Source organism: Capra hircus, chromosome 17, assembly GCF_001704415.2.
Source record: "Capra hircus breed San Clemente chromosome 17, ASM170441v1, whole genome shotgun sequence".
NCBI classification, from domain to species: domain Eukaryota; kingdom Metazoa; phylum Chordata; class Mammalia; order Artiodactyla; family Bovidae; genus Capra; species Capra hircus.
The window spans coordinates 64792492-64816041 of NC_030824.1; the positions used below are offsets into that span (position 1 = coordinate 64792492).

At 47.2% G+C, this 23550-nt stretch overlaps 1 protein-coding gene across 2 annotated transcripts in view; it reads right to left on the bottom strand.

Moving 5' to 3' along the window:
* GATB (glutamyl-tRNA amidotransferase subunit B) overlaps positions 1 to 23550 on the bottom strand; it is a 97006-nt gene that overhangs the window by 31496 nt on the left and 41960 nt on the right. Inside the window, exons 6-9 of one of the 2 annotated variants that reach the window (XM_013970498.2) lie at positions 14277 to 14390; positions 10824 to 10908; positions 9927 to 9971; positions 7473 to 7662 (exon numbers count right to left, since the gene is read on the bottom strand). In XM_013970498.2, coding sequence (XP_013825952.1) covers positions 7473 to 7662; positions 9927 to 9971; positions 10824 to 10908; positions 14277 to 14390 — 434 coding nt within the window. The remainder of the gene's footprint in view (positions 1 to 7472; positions 7663 to 9926; positions 9972 to 10823; positions 10909 to 14276; positions 14391 to 23550) is intronic. The other variant, XM_018061600.1, reaches the window with a different exon arrangement.

Genomic DNA, 23550 nt, shown 5'->3' on the forward strand with positions numbered 1-23550 from the left:
GAAAAAGGGGAGCTCACTAGGCTGAAGCTGCAGATGGGACATGACATGCTTCATGAGGAAGAAACACTCACGCTGGGTACGGTGGGAGGGGTTATCAGGCGGGCTTAAGAGGTGACATGAGAATGCACGCTTGATTCCAAAGTCCTGAAGAAACAAGTTCTTTAGGAGCCAGGGGCACAGTCACCGCACGCGGCCTGATTGAGGCGGAAACCCCAGGCTTCTCCCCGCCAAGCTCAGCAACACAGGTACCACCCTGATTTGTTGGGCTGTCAAAAGGGTGCTTTATGTACCTGACTTTGGGAAACAGGGACGCTTTATCAGGAACGCTGCTTTCCCCAGGGCTTCATGAGTACTGTGAGAATCCCATTCATCCACTCATCTGTCCATCTGCTCACTGATGCCTACTGTGCGCCAGACTTTGTGGTGGATGCTAAGACAGACTGTATTAGAGTTTTGTAAATGCCAAGGAGAAACTATTACCACACAATTCAGCGCTCACCACACAGAACAGTGACAAGGGCAGAGCTGTACAACATAGGGAAGACAGCCACTATTACAGCAACAATAAACGGAATACACCCTTGAAAAACCGTGAATCACTATATTGTACATATGTAACAAATAACGTTGTATATTAACTACACTTCAATTAAAAAAAATTAACAATTAAGCTCTGAAGTTTTCTTTTTTTTTTCTAACCGCTAATGGGTAAGGATTGTGTTACCAGTAAGGACTGTATGCTTAATGCTTAATTTAATCAGTGACCCAAAGGCAGGAGCGTGGAGTCAGAGCTCTGCAGAGCACACCTCCACCACGCTACTGATTTAATGAATACTCCCAGGCACTCTTTAAATTGAAAGATGGTTCATTAGATTGGTGCATCTGCCCTTCTCAGCAATCTGTTGTGTTTCTGAGGAAGACAGGAAAAAAACATGAACATACCACGTTCGGGCATGTTATGAGTAACTCAGCTTCCAATGATTACTAAGTCATCAACAGCTCAGGGTGCCTAATTTCAGGAAAAGAAATTGTCTGAATCATCCTCCTTCCATATTACTAGTTCTCTTCTCATTTGTCTTGAAAATTTCAAGTACTAGCCATTAAAAAAAAAATACTGCAAAATGAATCACCTAATACATTATCTGCAAGCACAGTCTTAATACATCAAAAAAAACAAAGCTCTTATAAAACTGGCTTAAAAGCCAGCACCTCCTTGAGAATTTTCCCCACTTGTCCCATCAAGGTCATCACTACCTCCGCTGGGCTCCCGGCCCGCATCATGCATCATACATTTACTATCTACTGCAATCTTCCCTGGGGGCTGGTTAGCTGAGCTATCATATATACATGTTCTTGGAAAGCAAAGCAACAAATGAAAAACACGTCTCTGTCCCCATCTCAGGACCTGCTGCATAGAAGATGCTAATAAAAGTGCTCAAGTGAAGAGACAAAAATACGTTTCTATAATCAGGGCTTATACATCTGGTTCAATTCAGTTCAGTTGCTCAGATGTGTCCGACTCTTTGCGACCCCATGAATCGCAGCACGCCAGGCCTCCCTGTCCATCACCAACTCCCGGAGTTCACTCAGACTCACGTCCATCGAGTCCGTGATGCCATCCAGCCATCTCATCCTCTGTCGTCCCCTTCTCCTCCTGCCCCCAATCCCTCCCAGCATCAGAGTCTTTTCCCATGAGTCAACTCTTCGCATGAGGTGGCCAAAGGACTGGAGCTTCAGCTTTAGCATCATTCCCTCCAAAGAAATCCCAGGGCTGATCTCCTTCAGAATGGACTGGTTGGATCTCCTTGCAGTCCAAGGGACTCTCAAGAGTCTTCTCCAACACCACAGTTCAAACGCATCAATTCTTCGGCGCTCAGCCTTCTTCACAGTCCAACTCTCACATCCATACATGACCACAGGAAAAACCATAGCCTTGACTAGACGGACCTTAGTCGGCAAAGCAATGTCTCTGCTTTTGAATATACTATCTAGGTTGGTCATAACTTTTCTTCCAAGGAGTAAGCGTCTTTTAATTTCATGGCTGCAGTTACCATCTGCAGTTATTTTGGAGCCCAAAAAAATAAAGTCTGACACAGTTTCTACTGTTTCCCCATCTATTTCCCATGGAGTGATGGGACTGGATGCCATGATCTTCGTTTTCTGAATGTTGAGCTTAAAGCCAACTTTTTCGCTCTCCTCTTTCACTTTCATCAAGAGGCTTTTTAGTTCCTCTACACTTTCTGCCATAAGGGTGGTGTCATCTGCATATCTGAGGTTATTGATATTTCACCCAGCAATCTTGATTCCAACTTGTGTTTCTTCCAGCCCAGCGTTTCTCATAATGTACTCTGCATATAAGTTACATAAGCACGATGACAATATATAGCCTTGACGTACTCCTTTTCCTATTTGGAACCAGTCTGTTGTTCCATGTCCAGTTCTAACTGTTGCTTCCTGACCTGTATACAGATTTCTCAAGAGGCAGGTCAGGTGGTCTGGTATTCCCATCTCTTGAAGAATTTTCCACAGTTTATTGTGATCCACACTGTCAAAGGCTTTGGCATAGTCAATAAAGAAGAAATGGATGTTTTTCTGGAACTCTCTTGCTTTTTCCATGATCCAGCGGATGTTGGCAATTTTATCTGTGGTTCCTCTGCCTTTTCTAAAACCAGCTTGAACATCAGGGAGTTCACGGTTCACATATTGCTGAAGCCTGGCTTGGAGAATTTTGAGCATGACTTTACTAGCATGTGAGATGCGTGCAATTGTGCGGTAGTTTGAGCATTCTTTGGCATTGCCTTTCTTTGGAATTGGAATGAAAACTGACCTTTTGCAGTCCTGTGGCCACTGCTAAGTTTTCCTGGCATGCTGGCATGTTGAGTGCAGCCCTTTCACAGCATCATCTTTCAGGATTTGAAACAGCTCAACTGGAATTCCATCACCGCCACTAGCTTTGTTCGTAGTGATGCTTTCTAAGGCCCACTTGACTTCACATTCCAAGATGTCTGGCTCTAGATTAGTGATCACATCATCATGATTATCTGGGTCGTGAAGGTCTTTTTTGTACAGTTCTTCCGTGTATTCTTGCCACCTCTTCTTAATATCTTCTGCTTCTGTTAGGTCCATACCATTTCTGTCCTTTATTGAGCCCATCTTGGCATGAAATCTTCCCTTGGTATCTTTAATTTTCTTGAAGAGATCTCTAGTCTTTCCCATTTTGTTCTTTTCCTCTATTTCTTTGCATTGATCGCTGAAGAAGGCTTTCTTATCTCTTCTTGCTATTCTTTGGAACTCTGCATTCAGATGCTTATATCTTTCCTTTTCTCCTTTGCTTTTCACCTCTCTTCTTTTCACAGCTATTTGGAAGGCCTCCCCAGACAGCCATTTTGCTTTTTTTTGCATTTCTTTTCCATGAGGATGGTCTTGATCCCTGTCTCCTGTACAATGTCACGAACCTCCATCCATAGTTCATCAGGCACTCTATCTATCAGATCTAGGCCCTGAAATCTATTTCTCACTTCCACTGTATAATCATAAGGGATTTGATTTAGGTCATACCTGAATGGTCTAGCGGTTTTCCCTATTTTCTTCAATTTGAGTCTGAATTTGGCAATAAGGAGTTCATGATCTGAGCCACAGTCAGCTCCTGGTCTTGTTTTTGTTGACTGTATAGAGCTTCTCCATCTTTGGCTGCAAAGAATATAATCAATCTGATTTCGGTGTTGACCATCTGGTGATGTCCATGTGTAGATTCTTCTGAAGGCCAGGAATGGTGGCGGTAAGGAGATACCCCTTGTCCAAGGGAAGGAGCAGTGGCTGTGCTTTGCTGGAGCAGCTGTGAAGAGATACCCCACGCCCAAGGTAAGAGAAACCCAAGTAAGATGGTAGGTGTTGCAAGAGGGCATCAGAGGGCAGACACACTGAAACCATATTCACAGAAAACTAGTCAATCTAATCACACTAGGACCACAGCCTTGTATAACTCATTGAAAGCAAGCCATGCCTGCAGGGCAACTCAAGACAGGTGGGTCATGGTGGAGAGGTCTGACAGAATGTGGTCCACTGGAGAAGGGAATGGCAAGCCACTTCAGTATTCTTGCCTTGAGAACCCCATGAACAGCATGAAAAGGCAAAATGATAGGATACCAAAAGAGGAACTCCCCAGGTCATTAGGTGCCCAATATGCTACTGGAGATGAGTGGAGAAATAACTCCAGAAAGAATGAAGGGATGAAGCCAAAGCAAAAACAATACCCATCTGTGGATGTGACTGGTGATAGAAGCAAGATCCGATGCTGTAAAGGGCAATACTGCACAGGAACCTGGAATGTCAGGTCCATGAATGAAGGCAAATTGGAAGTGGTCAAACAGGAGATGGCAAGACTGAACGTCGACATTCTAGGAACCAGCGAACTAAAATGGACTGGAATGGGTGAATTTAACTCAGATGACCATTATATCTACTACTGTGGGCAGGAATCCCTCAGAAGAAATGGAGTAGCCATCATGGTCAACAAAAGAGTCCGAAATGCAGTACTTGGATATAATCTCAAAAACGACAGAATGATCTCTGTTCATCTCCAAGGCAAACTATTCAATATCACAGTTATCTAAGTCTATGCCCCAACCAGTAACGCTGAAGAAACTGAAGTTGAACGGTTTTATGAAGACCTATAAGACCTTTTAGAACTAACACCCCCAAAAGATGTCCTTTTCATTACAGGGGACTGGAATGCCAAAGTAGGAAGTTAAGAAACACCTGGAGTAACAGGCAGATTTGGCCTTGGAATGCGGAATGAAGCAGGGCAAAGACTAATAGAGTTTTGCCAACAAAATGCACTGGTCATAGCAAACACCCTCTTATACATCTGGAAGTTCACTCTAATGGCAGAAAATGAAGAGGAACTAAAGAGCCTTTTGATGAGGGTGAAAGAGGAGAGTGAAAAAGCTGATATGAAACTCAACATTCAAAAAACTAAGATCATAGCATCTGGTCCCATCACTTCATGGCAAATAGAAGGGGAAAACATAGAAGCAACGACAGATTTTATTTTCCTGAGCTCCAAAAATCATTGTGGACAGTTCCTGCAGCCATGAAATTAAAAGACACTTGCTCCTTGGAAGGAAAGGTATGATAAACCAAAACAGGGTATTAAAAAGCAGAGACATCACTTTGCCGACAAAGGTCCATATAGTCAAAGCTATGGTTTTTCCAGCAGTCATGTGTGGATGTGAGATAAAGAAGGCTGAGCACCAAAAAACTGATGCTTTTGAACTGTGGTGCTGGAGAAGACTCTTGAGAGTCCCTTGGACTGCAAGGAGATAAAACCAGTCTATCCTAAAGGAAACCAGTCCTGAATATTCATTGGAAGGACCGATGCTGAAGCTGAAACTCCAATAATTTGACCACCTGATGTGAAGAACTGACTCATTAGAAAAGACCCTGATGCTGGAAAAGTTGAAGGTGGGAGGAGAAGGGGACAACAGAGGATGAGATGGTTGGATGGCATCACTGACTCAATGGACATGAGATTGAGCAAGCTCCGAGAGTTGGTGATGGACAGGGAGGCCTGGCGTGCTGCACTCCATGGGGTGGCAAAGAGTCAGACATGACTGAAGTGAGGAGCCAACTCAGTGGAAAAGCCCCTGAAGCTGGGAAAGACTGAGACAAAAGGAGAAGAGGGTGGCAGAGGATGAAATGGTTAGCTAGGATCACCGACTCAATGGCCATGAATCTGAGCAAACTCTGGGAGATAGTGGAGGACAAAGGAGCCTGGCGTGCTGCCCACGTGGTCAAAGAGTTGGACACAACTTACCGACTTAATAACAACACACGACAACAAAACAGGGCCTTAAACTATGAAAAAATCAGAAACTCACTCACTTGCCACCATCTGCAAACATTTCTGCAAGGCCTCTGCGGCTGAGGCGCTTGAAACACACAGAAGTGGAGCCTGGGACACAGACATGAACATGTGTCTGCTTCAGAGAACTTGCTGGAGGTGAACACTATCTCTGGGGCTGAGAAGCCTCAGTTTGTGCCCTCTATCATCCTTACAGAATTTGGCAAATACATTACAAAATGCAGGACTAGAACTTAGCATTCAGTGTTCATTCTGAAATTGATTTCAAGTGGGCTGGAAATTCAAGATGGTGGGGAAGGTGTGTGAGACTAAAATTCGGGGTTTGTTACATCAACTTGGGAACAGTGTGTGAATTCTAAGAGGTTTCAAGTTAAAAGGTGTTCTGAACAAGCTGCTCGCTGGTTCACACACAGGCTTGGCGTTCAGCAGTGCTGACACAGCGAGCAGATGAGACAGTCCTTGCCGGAACAAAACACACCAATTAATAAAGAATTCGAATACAGCGACACAATCGCCACAGAGGTGTGGGTAAGATACAACAGGAGTGCACGGGAGGCGGCGAGCCACTCGGCCTGCAGCGTGAGAAAAGAACCTACCATGTCTGACACGGTGAACAAGGCTGCCTGTGAGTCTCATACAGATGCCTACTACCCTGAAGACTCTTGGGACGCGTGTGTCTTCTCCAGGTCGATCTGACAAAACCGAGTTTTCTATACTCTCTGATGTTTTTCAAATGAGCTGATTTATGGACGATAAACAGACTCATTCATTCAATAAGCACTCGCTCGCCTACCATGTACCAGAAACGGCAGGGTTTTGTCACTGAAGTGTGTAAACATATGCACAAACATGAATATCCTAACATCCCTGCTCAGTTACCCCTCAATCACAGTGCAACAGCCCAGACTTCCCAGAGATTCCGTGCTCCAGGCGATGAGTGCGGCAGACAGCCTGTCCCTGAGAGACGCCGCGGAGAACCTCCGCACAGCCTCCCTGACAGACAGGCAGAAGACACCGGGGACGCCACACCACTCTCACGGATGCCGGGCCACTTTAACGTGGCGTGACCAACGGAACCGCTGAGCCCCGCAGCCCTAGACAGGATGGAAAATCCCTGAGCACATCTCCACGCTGTCAGGTTCCTAACGGCCCCTTCAGAGGTCCCCTCCAAGGACCGAGGCGTTTGGCAGCATTTCGTGCGGAATAAACGTTTCTTCTACAATTGGTAAAACAACTGTCTGCTTTGTGAGAACCCAACTTCCTGCCAGACCCTGGCATGGTTCAACACCGCCAGACATCCAGAAAGCCTACATATTGATTTCCTTTGGTCCTGCAGAGAGACAAGTGAAGAGCCATCCGGAACATCCGGACTGTCTTCAAGAAGCCTCCACGGCTGCTGCGAGCAGCTCTGCAAGTCTACACGCGAGAAGTGACTGACCGAGGAGCCCGCCTCGGGGGTCTTCAGAGGTGCATCCACCCTAGAGGCTGGTGAGGAAGGCGAGCGCCCTGGTTCCTGGCACCGCGCAGCCGCCGCACTCCACCCGGAGCCGCACTCCACCCGGAGCCCCCCGCCCGCCCGGGGGCGCCCGCAGCCTCTGGCAGCACCCACCAGCAGGGCGCAGCTGTGCTCCGGCAGCATCCCGTACTGCCGCACGAGCCTCTCGCGGGTCACGCGGGGCAGCTCGGGCAGCCGCTCGCGAAGCCTGTCGATGTTGATCACCTGCTGCGGGTCTGCGCCGGAGGGGAGGGACCCTGAGTCGTAGAGCAGCAGCGGGGGCAGGTTGGGCTCCGGCATGAACCTGGGTGCAGAGAGGAGACAGCCTGACTCTCCGTGCTGGGCTGAGTTGGAAGAGACAAACTACAGTCGATGTGAAGCTCTGTCTACAGATGCCGCTACGAATAGCTTTTGGAGTCCCACATCAAGTCTCCTGCTTTTCCAGGAACTAGTACTTGCACAAATGTAACATCAGAACCGCCGCATCCAGCACTCTCCATGCTTATAGATGAGCACTGTGTGAAAAGGGCGCGGCACAGGGTTGATGCCACCCTGCTGTTTATAGTTATGGATCAAGTGCATATTCACAACAAGACATGGACTGGAAAAAACAGAACCAAATAAGAGCAACTTACTTTTTAGGAAGAAAGGTGGTTTCACCCACTTTAAAATTTTCAGTATTTTAAGCAGTTTTTATGAAAGGGAAACCTTCTTTCTTGAGAATTGGAATAAATAAATGGACTTTGCTAAATATTGGCTAGGCCAAAAAGTTTGTTCAAGTTTTTCCATAACATCTGATGGAAAAACCCCAAAGAACGTCTGGCCCAACCCAATAAAATGCAGAAGGTAGGCGAGAGGGATGGATGACTAGGGGAACACAGCGGGGTTTCAGGGCAGTGAAGCCACTCTGTGTGACTGTAACGGTGCACACATGCCGTCACACGCCTGTTAAACCCACAGAACAGACGACATGAGGGTGAACCCTAAGGTAAGCTATGGACTTCAGTTACTACCAAGGAATCAATACTGGTTCATCAATTTTAACAAATTTACCACATTACACACTAATGCAAGATGTTTTAAGAGGAAACCTCTGTGTGTGTGTGTGTGTGTGTGTGTGTGTGTGTTGGGGTGGGGGGGAGGTATACAGCATACACCAAGAAGTATATGCGAACTCTAATTTCCACTCAGTTCTGCTGGAAAACTAAAACTGCAATAAAAAAGTCAATTAAAAAAATGCGGACGCTGCATCACTGCATCAGCTCTTGTCAAACTAAGGTGTCCTTCCCTTTTGTCTATTCTAGCATCTAACGTTTTTCCCTCTGCCCATACTTGTCAGAGGGCTTATGCAGAAGCAGGGTTACGCTGAATAAATGGTGGCTCCCAGGAAATAGATCAGAAATGCAAGCAACTCATCACCTCAATGCCAAATCTGTGCTATGAATCAGCCTGACTTCTGAAGGCAAGAGGAAAGCAAAGGGAGGCTGCCCAAACCTCATCTATTAACCCAGGGGAGCAACCTGAAGCCAGACTCTGCTAAAAGCCAACACCATGCTCAGCGAGAGAGCAGCACCAACACAGTGGGGGCCACACGGGAAAACAAAGAAGTTTCTTGGGAAGAACAGACTGAACCTAGAGAGACCACTGTAATGAGAGCAAGGGTGACTCTGGCAGACACATGAGAGGTGTCCTCGAGGTGACGTCCACTCTTGGGGTTTATGAGCTGCCTCCCTCCTAAATCACGATGCTATATTCATTCCTCATCGGCAGCAATGGCTACTCTCATATCTTCCTGCACTTCACAAAGTAAAGTGCCAACCTCCACCACTTTGTTGCTTAAACTTTTAACTTTTGCAGTCTGATAAACAGGGGAAGAAACAAGAGGCTCAATTTACCCTAAGCTATTCCTTTCTTAAAATGTGGAACATTTTTAAAATCTTTATTGAAATTGTTAAAATATTGCTTCTGCTTTATGTTTTTTTGGCTGTCGAGGCACATGGTATCTTAGTTCCCTAATCAGGGGATCATTGTTTCAATGTTTCCTCCTCCCTGTACAGGAAGGTGAGATCTTAGCCACTGGACACCACCAGGGAAGTCCCCAAAGCTACTCTTCTCATTTGCTTTGTTTCTGGATCTCATATTAAGTCTAACTTGTTAAACAGTATTACCTGAGATGTGACGGGAACTGCCATTAACATATACAGCTCTTTTTTCTACCTTCTTACAGTCCTTGCGTGACTGACTTTGTCACTGAAAGTAAGCACGAGATCAGCCTGGGTCCCCCCTCAACGGCCATCCTCTCGGCTCAGTTGGAACAGCTCTGACGAGGTGAGTGCCTAAGTGTTTTCCAGCCGTTGAATCCTGTCAAATAAGGTACTCCACGGCTCCCAAATCAAAATGCTCTTCGTCTCAGGACACACATAAACCAGGACCCCTGGATCTTCCACCGTGCAGAGACGACAACAGAAGTGGTTCCTAAAAGCCACCCAGGATCTCTGTGTCGGTCTGTAAGTGGGCCTGGAATACGAGCCAAACAGAGAACGGTATTTTGACAAGAGGAGTACCCACCTGTAGTCTTGTTTTCCTTCTTTGTCTCTCATCGGCACGGTGCACCTGTGACAGTCAAATGAGAAAACATTTAAAAAAGCACTGCAGCCAAGGCTGGTATGTATGCAGACAGGGGTTCGCTACCAACAGGGGAACCAGGGGGCCCAAGCTCCTCTGCCTTCTGTGGGAGACCCTTTCCTGAATACGCTGCAGAAATGATATTAAAGAAAGACATATGTGTAGCATGATAAGTCAAAAAAAGAAAAAGAAATTGCTTCAATGTTTCCAACATTTAACCAGCTCAAACTCCAGGCTTTTGAAATCTTTCCCCTAGTCTTCTGTTAAGTGTATGAAGAAGTGAAAGTGTTACTCATTCGTGTCCGACTCTTTGCAACCCCATGAACTGTAGCCTGCCAGGCTCCTCTGTCCATGGAATTCTCCAGGCAAGAATATTGGAGTGGGTTGCCATTTCCTACTCCAGAGGATGTTTCTGACCCAGGGACTGAACCCAGGTCTCCTGCATTGCAGGCAGACTCTTTACTGTCTGAGCCACCGGGGAACCAAGAATCAGAAAGTTAAGACTCGGAGATACTGAACAGATAAACACACCAGCTCCTAGCTTTCTTCCACTTCTAAGCTGAAACTGGTAGGTCAGACAGAATTTAAGGAAGTAAAAATTCTTGGCACAAAGGAGGTAAGCTGGAATCCAGGGAGGGGCCAGGATCTAAGACTCCAAGTCTGCTCAGACAAGTGAAATCTGTCACCAGCCCTGGAGGGTGTATCACATCCCTGTGGGGTATGGCATTTTCCTAATGAGGAAACCAGACCGCAGAGAAGCTAGGTACCTTCTTCATGGTGATATGGCTGGTCTGCAGAGCCCCACCGACCTGTATTCAAGATGCTGTCATGCAAACTCACCCAAGCTTGTAATCAAACGAGCGAGTTTCATTCAGAATTTCACCTCCATTCTCAAGTTCATTGATTTGCCTCTGAATTTCATAGTCTAAAAAAAAAAAATAGTTTAGTATCATACTTGATTCCTTTATCCAGTTAAGCAATAATTGGAACTCTTTCAATCTTTAGGTCAAAAAATAATCAAGGGAGTTGTTTATAATAATTCTTTCCACAGATGCTGTATTTTTTTCTTCTTGCTGCCATCATAGAATAATACTGCTGGGAAGGGTCTTTTAGGAAGCTCTGCTCTCTCACTTTTGGAGCAAACCCAGGTTTAGAGCAATTAACGTGACCCAGTCCAGAACACAAGTACACAGCTTGGCAGAAGGGCTAGGGCCAACGCTGAGGACAGGCGACTCCGGATCTAGGACCCTTATCAAAGAGTGTTTATCCCAGGATCCATGGACAGGCTTCAGGGGGTTCCGGTATCTCCTGGGACTATATACAAATGTGGGTGTGTGCCTAGGCACAGATTTTGGAGAAATGATCCAGAATGTCCACTGTATTTTCAAAGGGATCTATGGCCCCGAATGCTGAAGAGCCGCTGCTCTACGCCATGCCCCCTCGCCACCGAACAAGGCAGCAGCGCTAAGCTGAGCACAGCCTCGGCTGCCGAGCTTCTTTATGCAAAGAGCTCCAGCCTTCCCTCCCTCCTTAAAGTGAAAGTAGAGTCGCTCAGTCGTACCCGACTCCTGCGACCCGTGGACTGTAGCCCACCAAGCTCCTCCGTCCATGGGATTCTCCAGGCAAGAATACTGGAGTGGGTTGCCATTAACTCCCCACTAAAACATACTCCTCTTGCCCTCGCCCAAATCCTGACTCTTACTGAGCTGACAAAAAGCAACCAACACCAAGAGGATGGCTAAAAGGCCTGATGTAAGGAGAAAATTGGGGTGGAAAAACTACAGGCTTGGGGACTTAAGCCCGTAACAGGAAAGCTGGGGTTCTTCCAGCCCCAGCCCGACCACAGGTAGAGTTCTGTCTCAGACTGCTGCTCCACAGGGTACTTCATAGGACAACAGAAGGCTAGGGGCAGCCAAAGCCTTCAAACTCATCTGCGGTGAATCTACCTAAAATCTTGTTGCTTGCTTAAGTTCCAATCACCACCTCTTACAATAATGAGCTTCAGGACACTCACCTACAAGGCAAAGTGGAACTTTTTTCTGTTCGTTCCAAGCTTCACCTTCACCAACCTGAGCTGGAAGGGTTTCTCCTAGCCCAGACCTTTTGCAGCCTCAGACACATGGACAGTGTCTCCTCTCACAAGCAGAAGAGTCCACCCTTGTTAGCCTGTCCTTATGCGGGACGTTGTCCCTATACATCCTGTATGTCATCCCCCTGACCATCAGTTCAGTTCAGTCCCTCAGTCGTGTCTGACTTTTTGCGACCCCATGGACTGCAGCACACTGGGCCTCCCTGTCCATCACCAGCTCCTGGAGCTTGCACAAACTCATGTCCATCGAGTTGGTGATGCCATCCAATCATCTCATCCTCTGTCGTCCCCTTCTCCTCCTGCCTTCAATCTTTCCCAGCATCAGGGTCTTTCTCAATGAGTCAGTTCTTCACATAGGTGGTCAAAGTACTGGGGTTTCAGCTTCAGCATCAGTCCTTCCAATGAATATTCAGGCTTGATTTCCTTTAGGATGGATTGGTTGGATCTCCTTGCTGTCCAAGGGACTCTCAAGAGTCTTCTCCAACACCACAGTTCAAAAGCATCAATTCTTCAGTGCTCAGCTTTCTTCGCAGTCCAATTCTCACATCCATACATGACTACTGGAGAAGCCATAGCTTTGACTAGATGGCCTTTGTCGGCAAAATAATGTCTCTGCTTTTTAATATGCTGTCTAGGTTGGTCATAGGTTTTCTTCCAAGGAGCAAGCATCTTTTAATTTCATGGCTGCAGTCACCATCTGCAGTGATTTTGGAGCCCAAAAAACAGTCTTTCACTGTTTCCATTTGTCCCCCATCTCTTTGCCATGAAGTGATGGGACTGGATGCCATGAGCTTCCCTTTTTGAATGCTGAGTTTTAAGCCTGCTTCTTCACTTTCCTCTTTCACTTTCATTAAGAGGCTCTTTCATTCCTCTTCAGTTGCTGCCATGAGAGTGGTGTCACCTGCATACCTGAGGTCACTGATACAGCTGCGTATCTGAGGCCCTTGACCACATTAATGCCTTCTTCTTGAAACTGTATAGACTCACAGTGTCTTCATTAAGGCTGGTTGTTTATTTCAGGTTCAGGATAATAAAGTTTTATACAAGACCAGAAAATCTGTCTTCCTTCTGATACTCAGCTTTGGCTGGGATGCCATTTTCATCCATCCTCTGCTCTGCGCACCTTGAAGGATGTGCCTCCACCTCCACCTCCACCTCCTCCCTTCTTTCTCTCTTCCTCTAAGATACCTTTGGTTTTAAAGAGTACTTTCATTCTTCTGAGATGTCACCCCCTCACATTCACAGTCATCAACTTCTATGGACCACTCCAGCTGCTGAGCTTGCTCAGTGTTTCTATTTTAATTACTAGCATACATGTGTCCACACTGAAAGATCCACAGCATGCGCTCCAGTAAGATCACTACTTGGTTACACAGGCCTAGGCAATCTATTCTCTGGTGGGTCAGATAGTAAAGAGTCCACGTGCAATGCAGGAGACCCAGGTTCAATCCCTGGGTTGGGAAGATCCCCTGGAGAAGGGAATGGCAACCCACTCCAGTATTCTCGCCTAGAAAATCCTATGGACACAGGAGCCTGGCGGGCTACAACCCACACGGTAGCAAAGAGTCGGACATGACTGAGTGACTAACACTTTTCACTTTCAAGCAATCTGTTAGTTAAAACAGTTAAAAGCAGAAAAACATACTGACCAGTTAGGTCAGACTGTGGCTAATCTATAACAAATATGACGTCATACAGTTCAGACCGGTTGTGGCACATGGAAAAACAGAGTTACAGAATTTTGCAAATCCTCCCATAGAGGTGAAGTCTATTTCTTCCCCCTTCCCTTGAACCTGTTTTGAATGGAATGTGCTGGAAGAAATGTTGTGCAAGTTCTAGAGCTAAGGACTGAAGAGGACTCGAGGGACCTGCCTTCATCCTCCTAGGAGACCACCTCTGCCAAAGAAGAAAGCCTGGGCTAAGCAAGCGAATGCAGAAAGCCCACAAGGGTAAAGAAGCCCAGCAGACGTCTGGCACCAAGGCCCCAGGGTGTAAGGTCCTCCTGGACTGTATCTCAGCAGAGTGCTGGCTCCCCAGAGTCAAATGAAAGAGCTGAGGCAGGACCAGCAGAAAACCACCCAACCCACAAAACCGTGAAGCTGAGATGTTATCATGTAAGTCATTAAGTTGGGTTGGGGGGGAACCCTGTTACACAGAAACAGCTGCTACAAAGAAGTATATGAGGAGCAACAGCTGACATTCACCTATAGCTTTGGCCAAAAATCGGGCACTGTTGAGATTCTTCACTTCGGTTCGAACACCCAAAGGCTCCCCAGGGCGATGCACAGATATATTGGCATCCACTCTTAACTGGCCCTCTGGAAGGAAAGAAAAAAAAGACAACTCTTTAGAAATTCTCTGAGGGAATGTAGTCTTTTTAAGGCAAGAGACTGCAAGCAATATCTAATTCTAGCTGATGTCCATGGCGCCAGTGGTAAAGAATCTGCCTGCCAATGCAGGAGATGAGATATGGGTTCAATCCTTGGGTCAGGAAGATCCCCTGGAATAGGAAATGGCAACCCACTCCAGTATTCCTACCTGGAGAATCCCATGGACAGAGGAGCCTGGTGAGCTACAGTCCATGGGGTCGCAAAGAGTCGGACACAACTGAGCACGTGCACGCACACACACACGCACACACACACACACACACACACACTCTCAAAGAAGGTAAGGTTGGTCCTGAAGTTCACGACTGGTACCTCTGCCCACTGACAAGACTGACAGTCCTAAGGCATCTGCAGGATGTGTGCATACGTGTGTAGGGATATTTCTGTGCATTTGTACACAGAAAACAGAAGAAATTCTGGATATACCATCTGGGGAAATCTAATTTCTTTCGTGCCAAATGAGAAAAACAACATTGTTAAAATGGAGGTTTACTCTGAAGTTTTATTCAAAGCGTCAGAGCTGGGTTGGGGGGAAGGCCTCAGAAATTGTTATGTGATAGCCCTACACTGCTCTCTGAGGGAATGTGGATTTCCAACAGCGATTCCAGGAGATTTACAAGAGAGTCCTTGAGAATTTACAGCTCAAGGGCACAAGCCAGAAACGTGGGCTTTTTCCCCTCCTCCTTCCTCCAGGTACTGTAATAATTTCTTTCTTCTGCAAACAGGACTCGAGTCCTTCCTGACGGCTGTAGGGGTTTGCCACAGCAGACAGTGCTGGGGGTCGGGGGGAACCAGAGACAGCAGCCCTCATTCTAGGAGAACTTTCTTTGACTCTGAACCCCACCCCCATCCCTGCCCACTTTGGAAGCAGTCACCCCTAAGGAAATAGGCAGTTTGCAACCCCTTCTGGTCCAGCCCCCCTCCCTCCCCGGTGTCCTTCCACAGGACGGCTGCATCCATTAGCGCCTGGACCACGAGCACAGCCGGCTCCCAGCGCTGGGAGCCCTGCCTCCGCCCAGCACTCACCAGCCCTCCTCTGGTCTCAGCCGCCGTGCCCCTGCGCTTTCCGACGCTCACTCCCTGCCTGCGGCTGGCCCCCATGTGCCCTGGTCATCACTGGTACTGTCCCTCCTTCAGCCTCAGCTCAGCCTTCAAGGTCCCACACGAGTGGGACTTTCCCCTCCCCACCCCCACTGGTGCTCCTCCGAGTTACCGGAATACACGCTCAGGACCGCACAGGACCGCAGCCTATTTGGAATTCACCTTATCTTTAAGACCAGATGGAAGGCCTAAGAAGGGGGCCTTTCCTTCCAAGGACACCATCCCTTCAGTTCTCTCCTCTATCCACACCAGGGGTTGATTCTCTTCCTCATGGCCCCTGTATGTATATGTATGCAACAGTATTTTTCACTAAAAACAGAACCTGAAGACCTGCTCCCTTGAACTCAATTCTCTCTCCATCATCCGGCTAGTCTCTCTCTGCTTTCCTTTTCAGCAAATCCTCTCAAACAAATCCTGTTTGCTTGCTGACACACTGTCTCCATGATCTCACCCTTCAGTCACTCCTGAACCTGGGGCAGCCTGGCTTCTGCCCCCACCTCCCCTAAAGCACCTTGCCAAAGTCGCCAACAGGCCCTGGCCGTCGAACGCCTCGGACACACGGACACAGGACACACTGTGCCCTCACCTCACTAGATACACAGGCAGCACGTGACCTACCAGCCCCCTCAGCGGCTGGCACCATCACTCTCCGGGTCTCCTCTGGGCTCCTGAACTCGTTTCCACGTCTCTGCCATCTGTTCCCATCCTTGGTGCTCTCTGTAAAGGAGTGTGGCTTTAAACACCACCGCTGCTCTGACGGTCCCTAGACTTCTCACTTCAGCCCAGACTCCCGCTCTGACCTCTCATGTCTCCTTCAGCTCCCCGCGGGGGCGGTCGGGCACGTCAGTTTCCCCAGCTGAAGGATCTGCCCATCCGCAGAGCAATCTGACCTCAGCCTCCTGGTGTCAGCAAACGGCGCCACCACCTCATGCCTCAAGCGTGACCTCTTCCTGCCTCTTGCCTTCTACATCAGCCTGTTAACAAATCCTGTTGTTTCTAAAAACCCCCTCGAAGCCACCTATCCTGACCTCTCCATCCTCATGAACACCAGCTCTGCCCACACCAGCACCACCCTCCACTGAGCTACTGGGAAGGCTTCCTACCCGGGCTCTGCTTCCACTCGTACCCTGCTGAAACCCACGGTCCACAGAGCAGCCAATGGTTCCCTAAAACATTCAGCTGACTCTGTCCTTCAGTGGCTTAAACCCTTCTGTGCCCTCCCACTGCAGCACTGTGGTTTAGCCCTCTGACCTTCTCAGTCTTACCTGAGGCACAGCCCCCTGCTCCTGGCACTCTCCCTGCCGTGGTCTTCTGCCCCGCAGGCAGAGTCTACGCTTTCCCTCACCTCCAGGACGTGGCCTGGGCTCCTGGCTGGATGCTTACCTCTAGCTGATGCTGGCTGGATCCTTGGAGCACTCTCCCGAGGTCCTCGCCTTCCAATGGTATCCTTTATCACGGCACCTTCTGTGCTAACTTAACGCACTTCTCACTACGTGCTATGAGCTAAGTCGCTTCGCTGTGTCCAACTCTTTGCGACCCTCTGGACTGTAACAGCCCGCCAAGCTCCTCTGTCCGTGGGACTTTTCAGACAAGAAGACTGAAGTGGGTTGCCATGCCCTCCTCTTCCAGGGGATCTTCCAGACCCAGGGATTGAACCCTCATCTCTTATGTCCCCTGTACCGGCAGGTGGCTGCTTTACCACTGCACCACCCGGGAAGCCCCACTTAGCACTGCAACTATAAAACTACTTCGTTTCGTCTATGTGTCTGTCTCGTGAATACATACTCTCTTCCTCACTGCTCTATTCAGAACCTAGAGCTGGCTCTGGCACAAGGTAACTGTTCAATGAATTCACACCCTGGTACTTGCCTGAGGAATCAGTAAGCAGACTGGTCTCACAGTAGGTTCCTGACAAGTTCTAAAGTTCTGTCTGAACAGGACTCATCTACTGAGTCATCTGAAAGGCCCATTCAGCTCAAAGGAAAACTTGCCAAGTATGCTGAGCTCTGCCCAACCCCATTTCAGTATTTGGGAGAGAACTTTTTTTGAGCTTTGAGAACCTTGAATAGGACCTCACTTGCTTTTAAAATAACACCATCTCTCACAATTTAGACTTTTAATTTGGAAGAGGAACAAAAGCACGAGTTTCAGTCTCTCCCAGGGAAGATCACACTCTGCAGAGGTCTGAGGGGACTCATTTAGTGCCCTGCAGTGTTGAAAGCGTTCCCTTGCCTGGACTCAAACACAGTACCTAACATGCACAAAAGGCGTTTTACCCAATGAAGATGAAATACCTTTTAAACAAATTAAGTTAAATTGCCTCAAGTCCACAAAAGCCTCACCAGCCAGGTTTGCTTCAGTGCATTCTGCAACACCAGGGGAGGGCCTTCATGAGGACAGTATCAAGCTCAATTTCCACCCTCTAGAAGCAGACATGTGTAACAGCAAGATGAAAAACCCTACCACTGAGCACAATGATATGGTGCACTTACGTGCTATTTTTTCACCCCAAACACATCCACACATGAGAAATATAACACCAGGGCAGAAAACGGTTTCAGTCAACAGCTGCAGCCTGAGGATTTACTGAAGGTCTGTTAAGCTGTCTCATTCTGGTCATTCATTTCTGGTTTACTCTCCAGAACGCGGATAACAGGGTTTGACAAAAAGTAAGATAAAATAGTGTGACCCAACTTTACTGAAAATATTTCATAAAGCTTATTTCTCTACAATGAGCAGTATTTCTGTAAATGTAATACTACTTATTCGTATTAATAAGCACATAATGTTTAATGAGCACAGGCTATTTGTCAAGACTTGTGATATGTTTTGTGCATATTATCACATTCATTGCCTACAATACAGCGTTAATGACAAAGCCACTTAGATGTCCTTGAGGCGATTCATACCCGACAGTCCCCAAATGGAGTTCCAGGCTTCCTCCCACAATGATGTTGCTGGCTTGCTCACCCCACTCTGCTGCCCAACTCTTATCTGATACGCGGATGACTTCCTCTCCTCTTGGGTTTCTTCCTTTCTCTTTCTGTATACAATTATTTAGCAACTGGTTTTTACAAGTGTAGAAAGGGAGGCTCGGAGAAGTCAAACACCTCACCCAGTTTCTACAGCTAGAAGCACAGGACAGGATTCGACCCCAGGTCTAGGACCGTGGCGTCTGAAGCGGTCCCCAGGTTTCCAGGCTGTTTTCCACAGCAGCGGCCACCCTGTCGTGGCTGGCACCAGGAAGCAGGGGCACGCAGTGCTTAAACAGGAGGGGCTCAGATCCCAGCTCAGTCACTTCCTCTGTGCCCTGGCCACACCACCCAACCTGTAAGCCTCCACTACTCACGTACAACAGGCACAGTAGTAACAGTCTCCGGGGAAAGTAACAGGATTTAAATGTGAAGAAAAATTAATTTTAAAGAATGCTTTCTGAACAGATGAGCATGTTTAAAGCAGCAGGCAGTACGGCCTTGGAAACATTTAGTGTACCGACTTGGGTACATGCTCCCCTTAGCAGACTGCTCGGAGGATCTCAACAGTGGCAAACGGCCACTGAGAAGGAAATGACTTCTGGAACCCAGGCTGAGCCAGTCCACACTCATTAGCAAAACTATCGGGAACTCACTGAATCACAGCCCGGAGCAATTGAAGCTTCACTGCAAAAGCACGTGGGGGTCCACTGGCGCTCTCCGGGGTGGCCCTTGGTTCCAAGGCCTCAATCTCCACCGGTGACACAGTGCCCTGCGGTGGGGGGACGTAAGGACGAGCAGGGGGCTGGGCTGACAGAGCGCTGAGGGCAGGACCCCTGCAGACTCCAGGCGGACCTTTGCTCCCCACAGCACTCAGGACACCCTCACACTGCTGCCGCTGTGCCGGGGGCAACGCTGTTGGATTCATATTTAAAAGCAACAAAAAGCATCATGACGAATGAGATTTAATAAACCCTCTCTGCCTTCACCGCCTGATGAGTTCTTGCTGCTCTGGTTTATCTCATAGCAAGGACCTGATGGGACTCTTTCTCAGCTAACAGGTGGTCTGTTTATTATTCCATAGGTTTGGTGGGAACCACAGTTATTTTGAAAAAGAATGGACAAATAAAAAGGTCTGTTTATTATTCCATAGGTTTGGTAGGAACCACAGTTATTTTGAAAAAGAATGGAAAAATAAAAAGAATTTTTTAACAGCAACAGTGCAAAAATGGATAACCATTCAGCCTGCCCGTATTTCATTTCTGTTCCATGTGTAAAGAGGCAGCAGGAGTCAAAAATCCAGCGTGGAGAGGTCTCTTATTCTAACACGGACCCTCTTTTCTATACACAGACTTGTAGGCAGCCAACCTTTACGCCACTCACACTCCTGTGGCTCTGTTTGTCCAGCCTGTAGCTTAAAGAAGACAGCAAATCAGCAAGTTCCGTCTCCAGATTCAACCCAGACCATGGCTTTGATGTTACAATTTGTTGCCCATAAGATGTCCTATGTGACAAAGATGACCTTACAGCTTCTGAAGTCCCTTTGTAACATGCAAATAAATGTGTGGCAAGATGGTCAATAAACGGTATTATAATCTAACAGGCAGATGGGTCATCTGCGTCAGTAGTACTTAATGGAACCCCTTGTGACTACCTGAGATGGTTAATTGTGTCAACAGCACTGAGCCAAGGGGAGCCCTGATATTTGGTTAAACGTTATTTTGGATGTGTCCTTAGGGTGCTTCTGAAGGAGATTAATATTTGAACTGATAGTGAGTAAAGCACACTACCTGCCCACTATGGGTGGGCCTCACTCAATCCACTGAAATCAAGAACAAAGGGCCCAGTGGGGGTGAAACCAAGGAAGATGCTATGGGGCTCCCGGACAAGGAAGCCTTTCTGTGTCCCCCGTTTCTTGCTTGTAGGGAACAGACTCCCGCCTCCATGACCTTCCCTGAGCTCCAAAGGGCAGACTCAAACAGTTGCTAGTCAGGGAAGGAAGGAGATGCACAGACAAGGGAGGGGCAGGCAAGAAACACTAGTGCAGCCCTGGGGCGGGGTCCTGGTTCCACCCCAGGAGATTCACACCACAGGCTCTTTATAAGAACTAAAATCCCCAACAAATGCAAGACGTTAACTCTTGAAGAAGTACTCTTCACTCCAGAGAAAAGATGACAGTTTGATAACCTTCAGTTCAGTCCTTCAGTCCTCTTTGAGACCCCATGGACTGCAGCACGCCAAGCCTCCCTGTCCATCACCAACTCCCGGAGTCCACCCAAACCCATGTCCATTGAGTTGGTGATACCATCCAACCATCTCATCCTTTGTCGTCCCCTTCTCCTGCCCCCAATCCCTCCCAGCATCAGGGTCTTTTCCAATGAGTCAGCTCTGTGCATCAGGTGGCCAAAGGACTGGAGTTTCAGCTTCAGCATCAGTCCTTCCAATGTACATTCAGGACTGGTCTCCTTTAGGATGGACTGGTTTGATCACCTTGCAGTCCAAGGGACTCTCAAGAGTCTTCTCCAACACCACAGTTCAAAAGCATCAATTATTCGGTGCTCAGCTTTCTTTATAGTCCAACTCTCACATCCATGTACGACTTACTGGAAAAACCATAGCCTTGACTAGATGGGCCTTTGTTGGCAAAGTAATGTCTCTGCTTTTTAATATGCTGTCTAGGTTGGTCATAACTTTTCTTGCATGGAGTATCTTTTTATTTCATGGCTGAAGTCACCATCTGCAGTGATTTTGGAGTCCTCAGAAATAAAGTTTGCTACTGTTTCCACTGTTTCTCCATCTATTTGACATGAAGTGATGGGATCAGATGCCATGATCTGTTTTCTGAATGTTGAGCTTTAAGCCAACTTTTTCACTCTTCTCTTTCACCTTCATCAAGAGGCTCTTTAGTCCTTCTTCACTTTCTGCCATAAAGGTGGTGTCATCTGCATATCTGAGGTTATTGAGATTTCTCCTGGCAATCTTGATTCCAGCCTGTGCTTCCTCCAGCCCAGCGTTTCTCACGGTGTACTCTGCATAGAAGTTAAATAAGCAGAGTGATAATATACAGCCTTGACGTACTCCTTTTCCTATTTGGAACCGGTCTGCTGTTCCTGGTCCAGTTCTAACTGTTGCTTCCTGACCCGCATACAGATTTTTCAAGAGGCAGGTCAGGTGGTCTGGTATTCCCATCTCTTTCAGAATTTTCCACAGTTTGTTGTGATCCACACAATCAAAGGCTTTGGCATAGTCAATAAAGCAGAAATAGATGTTTTTCTGGAACTCTCTTCCTTTTTCGATGATCCACCGGATGTTGGCAATTTGACCTCTGGTTCCTCTGCCTTTTCTAAAACCAGCTTGAACATCTGGAAGTTCATGGTTGACGTATTGTTGAAGCCTGACTTGGAGAATTTTGAGCATTACTTTACTAGCATGTGAGATGAGTGCAATTTTACACTAGTTTGAGCATTCTTTGGCATTGCCTTTCTTTGGGATCGTAATGAAAACTGACCTTTTCCAGCCTGAAGTTTTCCAAACTTGGTGGCATATTGAGTACAGCACTTTCACAGCATCATATTTCAGGATTTGAAATAGCTCAACTGGAATTCCATCACCTCCACTATTTTGTTCATACTAATGCTTCCTAAGGCCCACTTGACTTCACATTCCAGGTCTGGCTCTAGGTGAGTGATCACACCATTGTGATTATCTGGGTTGTGAAGATCTTTTTTGTACAGTTCTGTGTATTGTTGCCACCTCTTCTTAATATCTTCTGCTTCTGTTAGGTCCATTCCATTTCTGTCCTTTATTGAGCCCATCTTTGCATGAAATGTTCCCTTGGTATCTCTAATTTTCTTGAAGAGATCTCTAGTCTTTCCCATTCTGTTGTCTTCCTCTATTTCTCTGCACTGATCACTGAGGAAGGCTTTCTTATCTCTCCTTGCTATTCTTTGGAACTCTGCATTCAAATGGATATATCTTTCCCTTTCTCCTTTGCTTTTGGCTTCTCTTCTTTTCTCAGCTATTTGTAAGGCCTCCTCAGACAGCCATTTTGCTTTTTTGCGTTTCTTTTCCATGGGGATGGTCTTGACCCCTGTCTCCTGTACAGTGTCAGGAACCTCTGTCCATAGTTCATCAGGCACTCTATCTATCAGATCTAGGCCTTTTGTTAGGTAGGTAGAATAGGGAAAAGGAGTCCAAAATGGCGGTGGCTAAAAGACAAGGGAGGTGAAAGGAAGGTCCGAGGACCAGAGTGAAGACTCCAGGTAGAACAAACAGCGCTCCTGGCTGGCCCAGTCTGCACAGGGCAGGCCCGGGGGGAGGGAAAACCATATAAGAGCAGGAGCCAAAGCGCTTTCTCCCTCTCTCTCCCGCGTGCATGCGCTCTCTCTCTCTCCGTCCCTCTCTCCCTCCCTCCCCCGCACGCTCCTCCACTCTCTTCTCTTCCAGTCTTTGGGCTGACATGCCCTCACGCTTCGAGGATGGATTCTCCTGCTATCTTCTAAATAAAACAGAGCTGTAACACTGATGTGCCTAAGAGCTATAACACGGTTTGTCCAAGACCCGAGAGCTGTGACGCGCCGGGGGCTTTAATGTCTGTTGCTCCAAATCTCTGTTGTGACGCGAGACAAAGAACCGAGGAACATACACTTGCGTGGCACCTTAAATCTATTTCTCACTTCCACTGTATAATCATAAAGGATTTGATTTAGGTCATAACTGAATTGTCTAGTGGTTTTCCCTACTTTCTTCAATTCAAGTCTGAATTTGGCAATAAGAAGTTCATGATTTGAGTCACAGTCAGCTCCCAGTCTTGTTTTTGCTGACCGTATAGACTTTCTCCATCTTTGGCTGCAAAGGATATAATCAATCTGATTTTGGTGTTGACCATCTGGTGACGTCCATGTGTAAAGTCTTGTGTTGTTGGAAGAGGGTGTTTGCTGCGACCAGTGCATTCTCTTAGCAAAACTCTATTAGCCTTTGCCCTGCTTCATTCTGCACTCCAAGGCCAAATTTGC